General features: G+C 39.8%; 1 protein-coding gene across 2 annotated transcripts; it reads right to left on the bottom strand.

Moving 5' to 3' along the window:
- Nucleotides 1-1,550: 1,550 nt before the first annotated feature.
- Nucleotides 1,551-6,459, bottom strand: LOC103998676 (E3 ubiquitin-protein ligase WAV3). Of its 2 annotated transcripts, XM_065083792.1 has the most exons (5): nt 6,063-6,450; nt 5,806-5,887; nt 5,288-5,371; nt 2,871-3,258; nt 1,551-2,796 (listed from the first exon to the last, which is right to left on the bottom strand). In XM_065083792.1, the coding sequence occupies exons 4-5, from the start codon at nt 3,166-3,168 to the stop codon at nt 1,922-1,924; spliced, it is 1,173 nt and encodes a 390-aa protein (XP_064939864.1). In that variant the 5' UTR covers nt 3,169-3,258; nt 5,288-5,371; nt 5,806-5,887; nt 6,063-6,450; the 3' UTR covers nt 1,551-1,921. The 2 variants fall into 2 exon arrangements, with proteins under 2 accessions (XP_064939864.1, XP_018686712.2); XM_018831167.2 differs by lacking the exon at nt 5,806-5,887 and having other exon boundaries at nt 6,063-6,459.
- Between the last annotated feature and the right edge of the window lie 6,315 nt (nt 6,460-12,774).

Here is a 12,774-nt window from a genome sequence, read left to right as displayed (position 1 = left end):
TGCAATGATTAAGTAGTTCCTTCATTAACTATCGAGGGGTAATTCACTTTAGAGAATAGTAGATCGGCAAATGCAATGATTAAGTAGTTCCTCCATTAACTATTGAGGGGAAGGGGAAGGTGTCTACACTTACGTAAGTGAGATATTACTCTATCCACTTTTGGAGTATAATATGAGTTCTCTCTTTATTTGTTATTGGGAAGGAATCTATCCCATAAAGTATGTCTCTCTATTTCCTGTTAGCACAGTGCACCATTAAGATGTAATGTACATCTTTATTATTTTACCATGTTTGAGATTTGTTGCATATGACTAATACTTTTTTTTTTTTTACTATATAAGAATTATCATTATTTTTTTATACATGAGTTTCATAATAATTTAAATGTTATCCTTTCATATTAAATCATTAGTATTCATATATATTTTATGAATATTAAATATTATTTTTATGATTTTTTGGATGTTTCTACATAGTTGCTAATGTGTTTTTATCATATATTTATTTTTAAAATAACTTACTACTTTGTAATATATTTGAGGCCTAGTTAGATGAGATTTTTTTCGTCGTTTATGACTCATGTGATTTTTTTAATTAAATTATTTAATATTATAAAGATAAATATTTAAATTCAAAGAAAAAATCTTTTGGAATGAAATGTTAATTTCTTTTTATAAATCTGATATATGACCAGGAAAACCACATGGTTTTCTAACATTGGAATTTTTGATTAGGTAATGACAAGTTATAAGTAAATCGTAATTCTACTTGGGATTGATTATACTAGAGGTCAAATTAGCAATATCCTAAAAAGTAAACTGTGTTATCATCAAGACATACTTCGGAAGGGTTTATTTAGTTTCACTCACATTAAAACATTAAGAAAGTTTAATCAAACAATATCTACAGGCAATTAGCTCATTTGTAACTGATGACTGAATCCCCATTGAAGTTCCCAACTTTAATTAATTTTTATTATTTTCAAGTTCATAATTTTACTACGAAGACTCAAGTTTTTTACATTCTAAGAGAGAAGAGCTCAGATGATCCAATAAGCAGTGTCATTCTAGCTTAATTCATCTGCTCACATGAATTTTGTCCCTGCAATGGCTTAAAGCTTGTGACCTTAACTGTATCTAGCTGTGGAAGGAGTTGATTGGAAGCAACATTTAGTTGATGTGTTATCAATCATATTACCTACAAGCATGATCTATAGAGACTGATTTGCTCATAGAGTGAAGAAGCAATTACAGTCTTGTCAATATGAGAAATCAGTGAGTTGCAGCTACAGGCAATTCGATTTTTAAGGTTCAGAGTCTTGGTGGTTCAGATAAGCAGAGAATATATTGCTCATGCTTCTTTGATACCTTGTGGCCATTATTAGATAAAAAGATAGATAAGGATACAACTAGAGATCTCTTACAAATGGTCAGGATATGTAAGCATAGATGTAGCCATAGTTCCAGTGCTCTAAACATTATGTGATTCTGCGTATTGGTCATTTAAATATAAAGTCATTGCAACGTTGAATCATGATATTGCTAAAATATTATAATAAGGGAACAAAATGCCATAAAGTTTCAATACCAAAGGATACACAAAATCTCTGGGGGAAATCAATGTTGCTTAATAAGCAAGATCATACAGGCATATCCACACTCACATGGTAGTAAAAATGATGTTGGAAAAGGAAAGAAAGAATACAAGAAATATGAAAGTATCTGCTTACATGATGATGTGAAAAAAAATGAGGATGCTGATTTAGAGATCTCCATCATTGCGAAACCCGGGTGATCTCATTGAGTTGAAAGGATAAGTCTTTCAACTTTACAGCTGAACCTCATCAGGATTCTGAACCCAAGCCTTCATTGCATTCACAAGATTCATACAATTGAGATTTATTTGAACAGTTCATTGTCGTCATGCTTTGTGTCCATGCAGATGCTTCGCCCATCGTCGAGCCATGAAGGGGTCAAGGTAACCCCACCTCTCGACATGGTTGCTCCTTCCTCTAACAGTGAGATCAATTGCTTCAATCTCACCCTGAGGATCATTTTGGTCATTCTTCATCTCGGTCCCAAGCACTACTTCCCCAGTGCTTAGCCTCTGTTCTGCTCCTCCTTCAACATAGCTATAGCTGACAGCAAGGTATCCACAGTCATCGATTGAGTTCACTGGTATCCTCCTTTCTTCTCCTCCTCTCAGCTCCCCCAACAATACCCGTCCACCCTCTGCTCCTATTCTTACTTGGGTCTCTCTGATCATGCCCCCAAGCAATCTAGCTAAGAACTCTTCAAACTCATGCATTACAAACCCACTTGACATCCCAAATCCAAAACCAATATGGAACCTGTGAATTGGGATGGGAAACTGCAGGTCTCTGCAGACATAACTTTGGGTCGGGCTGTCTGAAAGGTGGAGGATGCAAGCAAGTGGATTGTGGTGAGTCCGGTCCTCCAATATCTTGAGACCTTTCCGGAGCCCTTCAGCAGGTTCAGCTTCACCTAGGTAAAATATGCGATCGATAACTTGTAGTGCTGCCCGCTTCCCTTGAGATGACATCCGCCTTAGAGGGAAGGCACGAGTGGCGGTGGTGGAGTAGGTTACGATGGCCAACCGATCCATGGGACGCAGCGAGAAGACCACAAGTGTCATGGATTGCTTGAGCAGCCTTAAATGAGGCCCATTTGGGCTTGCAACAAGAATCAGATCAGTTGCTTGTTGCTGAGAGAGTTTTACAGACAGGTAGGCCCTCTTCCGCCCATTTGGCAAAGTATTATGTTGTGGAAGCACATCTACAGAAGATCTAGTCAGTCATCACTGATAGTGCAAGGACAACAGGTGTTTACAAGAGACAGGAATCAATTACCTGTTGGTGATGAAACAGGAATGATGGCAAGGTGAAGGCGAGGGTGGCTGGCTTCAATTGCTGCTTCAGGCTCAACAGGGTCATCATCATTGTAGCGGGTGGCACGGAGAAATGATCGGCGGTTAAAGCGGGAAGTGGCAATCGAGTCATCAAGGATGCGGAGGATGGGGTCAGTGTTGCTAATGGAGGGCGTGGTGAACTCACGTGGGAGCTGTGACCATTGTGCTCGGCAGATGGGGCATGTAACACTGCCATGCCGGACGTTCGATGCAATGCACATGAAGTGAAAAGCATGCATGCATTGTGCTGTGAAGATCTTTTGGTTGCTGGCAAAATTGGTACTGCCATCACCACAGCTAAGGGGCTCCAAGCAAATTGCACATAGTCTCTACCATCATAGTAAGAAAGAAAGCTTCAGTTATAGTTGAGCAGGCTAGTAGAGATGAAGCTGAAATAAGATCTGGAAACTGGGACAAATTCAAGAAACATCTTAGGATTTATAGTTACCCTCTGTGCTTTCAGTCAAAGGCTATACTTATTTGGCATGGTCTCAAAACTCTTATAGCTATTAGGAACTCTTTGCTGCATTAAAATGATATCAGAAGTGTAAACCAAACAACAATGCATCATACACATGCCAAATGTATACATGTAATGGTTGATTAGAAACTGAAGCCAAGATAGCAGTGGTAGCTGTCCATGCAGGACCCATGCGGGACTTTACCTCACATCCATATGTGACTTAGATGATACCTCAGCACCAAGTAGGCTCCAACAAATTAGTACACTTTTGCTTGTGTTTTGTATGTATGTAGAGTCACCCCAGAAAAGATAATAGATTGGTAATGTTAACATGGAAAAGTAAATAATATATTCTTTGAACAATGATCACAAATCGAAGCTGCTATTCTAGCTTCATATTGCTTGGAACTGGCTCAACCACTATGATATTCAAAAAATACAGATAAAAATAAAAAGAATAATTTGAAGTAAATTCTAGAAAGAAATATATAGTTAGTATCATAAGACGTGTATTTGTATATCAACATGATTGGTGAAAATCAAATGCTTCGCAACATATGACTAAAAACTATATTTATTTTTGGTCATGTCGAGTCATATTCATATCAGGTCAAGATGTTAGTATTAGAACAGAACTTTCAACTCAAATCCAACACATTTGATAATTATATCAAAAAAATCATAACCAAACCAAACTCATTTAGTATCATGGCACCCAACTCAATCCGTGTAACAGGTTCAAGTAAGCCAACTCAGATCATACTAAGGATGCAAAGCAAGATTCGACTTGCTTATACAATACAAACTTCACAGTGCAACCAATAAACCCAATAATGACACAATTTAAGCGGTCCATTTAATGACATGACATATTTAACCGGACTATTAATCTGCTTAATTTGGATCAATTGTGTCAATTCCTTAAACCCTAATCTAACACATTTATTAACCGGATAAACCATGTCAAATTAATTATGACCCCAACACATGTAGACCTAACCAAACTAACTTCATGGTGGTGCTCATATTGGACTATCATGTTGGATTAAGAGATGACACCCTTATAACCAATGAAGGACTAAGCTATGTATGATACAGTCACAACAATGAACATTGACATATGATGGTTATGTTCCCAAACTATTCAAGCATAAGATAGAAAAAAGAGAAGGCTATCCATGCCTCAAGAGTTTTGCTGAGATAATGTGGTGCTTTAGATTTTTCTCCCTTGGCTTCTGGTAAATCCAAAATGTCACCTCTAGTTTTTCTGTATATCAGACATAAACCTACATATATACAATAGCACATATATATATATATACACACACTATACACAATAATGATACATGAAGTTGGCAAGAAACCACAAGTATCAGGGGGGCCCGCCACCAACTCAGGTATCAGAAAAGGTTGGTGGTTCCAAGGACAGGGGCCTCATTCTGGTGGTTTCCGAAGGAGCCCAAAATAATGAGTGCCCTGGTGCTGTTTGCTGCTGATGTTAATTCATTGTTTCCCCGGTTTACATATTATACGAGCTTTCCCAAAGAGCTTCTGTCAAAAGCTGAAGCATAAAGTATGATGGTTTGGGGTTCATCATCAGTGAGGGCAATGTCATGTGGTCAGATGGTCAGAAGCATGCAGGCAACACATTGATGGTGGTGGCTGTCCTTGTTCTCACTATACTTAAAAGAGTAACCGGCATGACAGACATCTAAAGCTTTTATTACCTCTAATCCTCTATCAAGTGATATTGTGGTTGGATCAAGGGAAGTAACAACGCTTATTTCGAAAAGGTTTGAGATCCAATCTGTGTTTTCAGCCTATTTTGTTTGATAAAGAATCTTGGGAGGGCCAAAGCGAGATTGCAGAAGAAAGAGAAAAGTTAAGAGGAGTACCTTATCAGGGACACCTTTCGCCCCTGCTTCCTCCGGTTTTCCCTCTGCGCTCTCCGTCGTTATGCTAATCCCGGAGAAAGAGATCTGAATTATGGAATCGATGCCGGAATATTAGAACGGATGTACGTATAGAAATGGGGAAAATTAAGAGTAAATCCTTCCCTGACGACAGCATTACTTGAAAAACCCAGAATTTTCTAGGAATTAATATGATGCAAGTAAACAATATGAGAGACTATGACCAAATTGTGACGGAACCAGGAAGAATACCAAGAAATGGGAGAAAAGTTGGAGTTCTGCAGAGCTCAGAATGAAACGGGGGGCTTCGAGAAATGCAAGAACAGGAGAAATTAAGATAGAAATCCACACAATAAAAATGATTCGTTTTTCTAGAGCAGGTAGCAAAAGACAAGGTCAAATCCAAAGAAAAAAAAGTACGACTTTCGTGCAAGGAATTGGAACAAATTGCCCCATTTTGAGGAGAAAAAGGAATTAAAACAAGAGCAAAGTCACCTTACCAAATATTTCTTCCCGACAATAATGCAGAAGAAAGACAATGAGGTCAATGCACCATGGTTCCGACCCAAAAATTCGATTTTTCTGAAACAAAAATGCAAAAGAATGATCTTTTTTAACGAGAACAATGCAGAAAGCGCCTCTCGAGGATAACATCGGAAGAAAACTGAAAAGAGCAAAAAAAAACGGTGGCTAATTTCTGCTCCTTTTAGGGAAATCCAGATGGAGGAGGAGAATAGAGGAAAGAAAGGGAGCGTACAGTTTTAGCTGGGGTCTCACTGGAGAAGGAAGCGCAAGGGAAACCAATCTTCCTCGCCGCCCTCCTCCATCTCGATGCTCCGCCACCCATTCCCACCCACCACCACCGAAGCAGAGTAAAGCTCCCCTCTTTTGCTATTTCTTTCCGCCTCCCCCCACTGTCTTCCTTGCTTTATTCTGTTGCCTCCACTTCCGCTTGCAGAAGGCAGAAGCGAAGGAGACCAACTTTGTTGTCCGTTTCTTCTCCGTGGTAAAGAGTGGGGCGAGCGGATTGGTTTTGGGTTGGCTGGTTATGACCCAAACCCACCCAGGTTAACGAGTGAATGGGTTGCATGTCGCAAAAGGAAAACTCCATCCCTGGCTGTCTGCCAAATCGAACTGGCAAGGAGCCAGAAGCTGTGGAATGTGAAGCGTAGATATGCAAAGGACAGACCGTGAAGTGGATACGGTATGCTGATAAATTCACCCTGGGATTGTGAGATCAGAATAGCCATCCAATTAAATTTTACTCGCGATGCTGATGGCAGCAACTAGAGTTTTTGGGTATCAAGGGACTTTTTGGTCTCAGAAAACATTGTGGTCTCAGTAATTAAATTGTGCACTACCAAATGCACATGATGCAGGTTTCAGTGGGAAGAATACAAGTTATTTGCTTTCTTATGTTATGCGAATAATGTGTACTGAATGAATGGGCAACGATGGTATTCATCCTTCAATGAGCTGTGGGTAGGACACAAGACTCCGTTAATTGTGTGATTCTATACAGAACATTCAAGTATTTGTTGACACATGTCATCTCTCATGTTTTTATTATTGTTTTTTTAGGAAACAGGATGCCAATATTACGAAGTGTTTGATACTCCCCTTTGGTTACCTTTCAGCATCTTAAACTCACGAGAATACATTGTCTGTAGTTACATCCAAGTACAATCATGGCTATCCTACGAACTAGAAAGCTGGCTTATGGTGCTTCCATGAAGGTCCTCCGAGGCCCACCTCGTATGATTTAATACTCGAATCTCTTGTCACTCTCATGAATGATTGGTGATGGATAGTGCATTAGGGAGCTAAATAGCTATCGACATTCAACTATATGTTTGTGGCAGTATTAGGCTGCCTGGAAAGAAAAGCCGGCTTGAGCAACTTGTCTTTTGATTGATTTAAACTCGTTATAATTTAATCTTCGTTCCAGGCAAAAAGAAATTGAAAAGGAAAAGAAGTCTCAGTAATCCCAGGAAACCGGTCACCCACTGCTTTTTGTCTGTTCTACGGTAGACATTGAGAGCCATAAGAGAAGAGACAAGCTAAAAAACAAAGAATAGGAGGGAAAAGATAGATTACAGAGTCCCACATAAAAAGAAATCCACAATCTACATCACTCTCTAGACCTTTAAATTAGTTTTACTGGTATTGTTTCTCGGTGAAAGATAGAGATTATTTGTGTGGTAGCATATCTTGTTACACTGCAAAAATTGTGACTGCAAGCTAACCTTTCTGAAAAAGTTACACATGTGGGAATGCATAGTGTATTATTATCTAAAGTTAAAATGATATGTTTCTACATTGTCTTGCATTATAGTCTCAGATGTACAGCATGGGACCTTTTTAATACACATTTATTTTCATGGATTCCTTTTTTATCATCAACTTCTCTCCCACTAATCTCTTCATAATGCATACATTGATCGATGTTGCATTGCTAATGCCGCTGCGCTTATTTCTAATCAGCACTTGGTGCATTTTTTTTCTAATCTATGAGTGCATGCGTCTATATGTATGTATATCCTGAACTGGGACCATGAGAGAACAAGCACGGCTAAACAAATACCTATACCCTACCAAAAATTAGGAACGCAAATAATGAGTCCTCTTCGTTTGAATTGTTTCAAAGACTCTATTAAATATGTATTATATCACACAAGCAATCAGGAGAATCAGTATCAAGAATGTACCGTAGACAAAAATCAACCAGCTATAAGCAGACTTGAGAATTCTGAAAAATTGCCATTGCCAAGGAATCAAATTCAAGGGAAAACAAACTAATCAGTAGACAATGAATCTAATTTTTAACGCTGGAACAAGGTACCTGGAGTAAAGATTCAGATACTGCAGCTGACCCGGTGATCTACTTGCTAGTGGATGTGAATACTGATGCTTTGACTTAAAGCATGGCACGAGTATACATATATATTGAAGTCCTGGAGTTTTGGTGGGCATCGTGCCCCCATTTAATTAATAGTTCAGTCTGAACACTAGAAAAATCCTTGTGGACTCTATTCTTCACGAATTAAGCAATGGTTTAAGCTTAGATTGCTCGATTCCCGCATATAAACTTTGAATAAAAGACCAACATATAACTAAAAAGGTTGGAAATGAGTGTTTAATGCTTTACCGGTACGATCAAGGTTGAAAGGCATCTACAGCAGCCAGTCAAAGCAAGAGTGCAACGCCAGCATCGAGATGCTCATCGGAAAGTGAAAAGCTGTGCTGTTAGGTTTGAAAAATGACTCCATACTTCAATGATTGCTGGGCAGACGGCATCCTGACGAACCTAATGAAAATAAAAAAGAGACACGTATTGGGCAAGCAAACACTGGAGTGCTGATGAGACTCCTCATCATTCAGAGTAAAAATTAAACATCTATGGCATATTTCACTTGTGTTCAAGTGGAGTTCCAATATCATTGCGAGTATTAGTGACCATCAATATTAATAATCTGCTGCCTTACTCATATAATGATCTCAGTGAGTTTGGTAAGTACTAAAACGAATCCATCGACAAATAAAAAAAGCAAATATGTATGTGACTTGTAAGTGAAATATCTTTTTTAAACAGAAGATGGTGGTGTTGGCTAATAAACTATACTATGATAATCTTTGACATAAAACTTTGCATAGATCACCAAGAAAATTATTATGCATGCCAAGATAACCTAGGATTCTAAGACTCCAATCTCTAACTGTAAAACATGATTAGCAAGCTAATCTACTAAATATTGTTATTTTCAGCCTCAAAATATAACTGATTCTTTCAATCTGTTCTCTTCCTACCACTACCTGTTAAACACCCACCTCAAAAGCAGCAATGCTTCACCTCTTTATTCTAAATTTGAACAGCCCCACCGCACTCTTGAGGATCTCGCTGTATAAACCCACTAACTCCAGTGAGAACCGAATGTAACTTTGCTCCTTCACAATATTATTAATTAAAGGATCCACGTTTTATAAGAAACCTCATTATGATAAGGCTGCTATTAGTGCAAGGAAAGAAAAAGCCGGATGTACACACGTGCATTTATCTTTTCCGCAAGACACCTCTACAGAGTGGCCACTAAATGTATCTAATACTGGGACATTTGACTGAGTGATTCGGGGATCTCATCCCACTATTTAGTATTTACTGAAGGCTATTGGATTCTGAAGTTGCATGCTTTCAGTATAGTAGTTCCCCGAAAGATGATTAAAGATCCAAGTGGTGTTTAGGTAGTACCTGAACGTCTGCAAAAATCTTCACACGACCAACAGTGCATGTAGCCTTCGAGCACAGCAGTAATCTTGGTGGACATCGTCATACAGAGAAGTACCCACAAAAACACTCCATCCATTTCGTTTGATGCAACAGAGAAATTGGAATACCCTTTCTGGAAGATAGCACGTATTCTGCAACAAAAAAAAGAGCAAAGCGATGCTGTTAGCTTTAGCTTCCTTTATATCTATTTCATCATACCCTCGAATATAGACAACAAATGATTGCTGATTTAGACATTGGTGGTACCCTTACAAGCACAGAAAGCTCGGTGAAGAAGTGACGACTGAACTATGTTCAAAAATGTTTCGATAATAACCAAAGTCACAGTGGAAATCCAGACTGATACAGAACTCTAGACTATACAAGGACGCTGCTCACTGATCCATATCTGTCATTTGCAGAAACTTTCAAACACTAGAGAGTAGACTGAATCTTTACCTGTTTGTGAGATACTGTTGCTACTTCACGCGTTTTTTTAGAAAGTTCAGCCATCATTTGCCACGCCAATAGTTTGTTGTCCACTCCAGAAACTTGAGCAGTTCTATTAAAAGGTATTGTCAACATCCACAATTCCTGCTTTCTTGGTTGCATATGAAACAGAAGTTCATTGCAAAATTATATAGGGTTGTATTTACAAATATTAAGTCACTTTTATAGAACCTTTTCATTATTTAACTTAAGCATCATAAGAGACTTCATGTAACTGCTCCATGCGTTGCCTGCATCACCTAGGCAATCTCTTCCGCCGATAGATAGTGAAGAACTATATTTAGGTAATGTTACAGGAAGATGTCATTAATGTCCTAGTCAACCGAACATGATCCAAACTCATATGCGTAAGGTTATCCAATGTGTCTTCGAGGTGAAAACGTAAAGCCCCCACGTACTAACAACCTCTCTTGAGACTTTTTTCTATATGAACGACAAGGGTGAGACATCTTGCAATCGCTTGCCTTGGACCCTTGTCCATGTAGGCAGTCCGGTGAGGGGTAACTTTTGTCTCTTTCTTCCAACCTGGATGACATACGGAGGACACATTGTCATGGACTTAGTTGGTTTTGTCTAAGTCGTGCAGCACCCTTGCGTGTCTGTCTGCAAAAATCAGCCTCCCCGAAACCTCCCATGGTTTTTTAGGACCTACAAAAGAGAAAACGGGTTAGAGAAAGCACCTCACTCAAGATCCACAAGTAAACATTTCCGAAAACACCTCATAGACAATGCAAATTACATACTTTACAAACTCTGAACGGTTGCACAACAAAGGGTCAAAATGGTCCACTACAGACCAAATATCTCTTACAAGTGTCCACATGATACAACATTTATTTACAAGCCTATGAAGGCCACCAAACCTAACTAAAATGGGACTGTTAAGCCTTCGATCATTCCTCTACATGCTGTGCAAAGCATGAACAAACAGAAAGACACGGGCATACATAAGTATTACATCAAACATCTTGTTTAGAACTTTGTCTATGACATTCTCCCCCACTTATTCCTTCGACATCCTCGTCGAAGCCTTTGCCGACACTGTAGCTCATTGCCTTTGCTAAGTCTTCAATCTTCTGCTCTAGTTGCAATGTGCCTCTCGGCTCCCAACTGCTCTTCGCTGTTGTTTTTTAATAGTCGAACCTTCGATCCGCTATGCTGCTTCAACTCGCCAATGACTCTGATTATAGTGTGGGGTTGGCTGAGTTGTGTTGATCCCTGTTAGTTCCTGCGGATTCTCTAGATGAAGGAAAAGACCATCTTTACTATGTGACACTCTCTCAAATGCCTCATGCTGCTTGAACTGGGTGGATACTTGTTGGAGCTTTAACGAGCATCGCCTCGTAAACTTCTGAAGTTTTGGGTCCTTCCTTCACAAAATTTGCCCATCGACTCTTTTTTCACTTAGTTGTCACTTCCAAGTAGATTCACATCACTTCCGCTTTCGATTGGCATTCTGTTGGGAAATAAAACGGATAATATACTCTCAGTAGCATTGATCACCATTGGTAAGGATTTGACAACTATTGTCTTCCATTATCTTCGAAGGGTCTTTGAACATGTGCAGAGCTCCTCTGCTGGATAGATAAGAGAATTGGGGTACTCGGTTTTGCCCATTCTCTTAAGAGTTGAGAAGGCAATGGTTACTTGACTTTGCCCGCCTCCTCAAGGGTTATACTCCATGCATCAAGCTGGTTATTGGCTTTCGCTTGCTCTTTGCTCACACTTCTGAAGCACTCAAAGTGTTTGCACTCCTTGCATTGAGTTAGTTACTGTGATTCACCTTCTCAATGCCATCGAACTTCTGGAATGCAGAAAGTTTTCACCCCAACTTGGAGTAATTCTCTAATATATTTGGTCGCCTCTAGGATTATACCGTCTTCTCTATCAACCCTATCGCCTACTCCACTGAGTAAAAAAGGTATAGCACCGCATACTGCTTGCTTCGTTCCTTGGTCGTGCACTCTTGCATGACTCGAAGTCCTTCACTTTCGGCTATCTTGATGAGAAGTCATGCAAGTACCGAGTCGTGCACTCTTGCATGACTCGAAGTCCTTCACATACTCTGGACTCGTCGTCGCTTTCTCGACCCTTTCAACCCCCTGCTTCAACACCTCTGTGTTCTCCAAGCAACTCCCTTTGGTCGATGGAAAGACAGGCTGCAACTCTCATGTATGGCCTCTGCCATCATGTTGTAGGGTTTGCACCGATTCAGTTCTCCTTAGCTTCCTTGGTAGCAACGTTCGCTTACTCGACCTTGTCCTCTGACTTGCCGGGCTCCCTTAAGCGAATATGGGCTCTGGAGCAGTCCAACTCTCCAGCTACTTCGATCATACATCTGCATGATCAAGTCCCTCCTATGGGATTCATTGGTACTTACATTCGAAATTTTCCCTTGGTGGAACACAGCCCCCATATGCTGATGACCAAGGCTTTTATCCGATGCAAATTTCGATGCACGCATGGAAGACCCGCCTCTGCGGTACCATGGCCTTCACTCCTTGAATCCACAGCCCTTCTTGTCGTCGTGTTGTTCACTGAAGTGGAGCTTCCAGTAGCTCCCGATCATACCTCCGTATGATATAGTCCCTCACGGGACAATGTCGTGTGTATCGTATTGCCACGAATTGTTCCACCACAATCCGCTGCACCATGTCACCGCCTGGTGACATCTCTATTGCATTCTGATCATTGT

The sequence above is a fragment of the Musa acuminata genome, chromosome BXJ1-9 (genome assembly GCF_036884655.1).
Source record: "Musa acuminata AAA Group cultivar baxijiao chromosome BXJ1-9, Cavendish_Baxijiao_AAA, whole genome shotgun sequence".
Lineage (NCBI taxonomy): Eukaryota > Viridiplantae > Streptophyta > Magnoliopsida > Zingiberales > Musaceae > Musa > Musa acuminata.
This window is presented reverse-complemented; position numbering and strand designations above follow the sequence as displayed.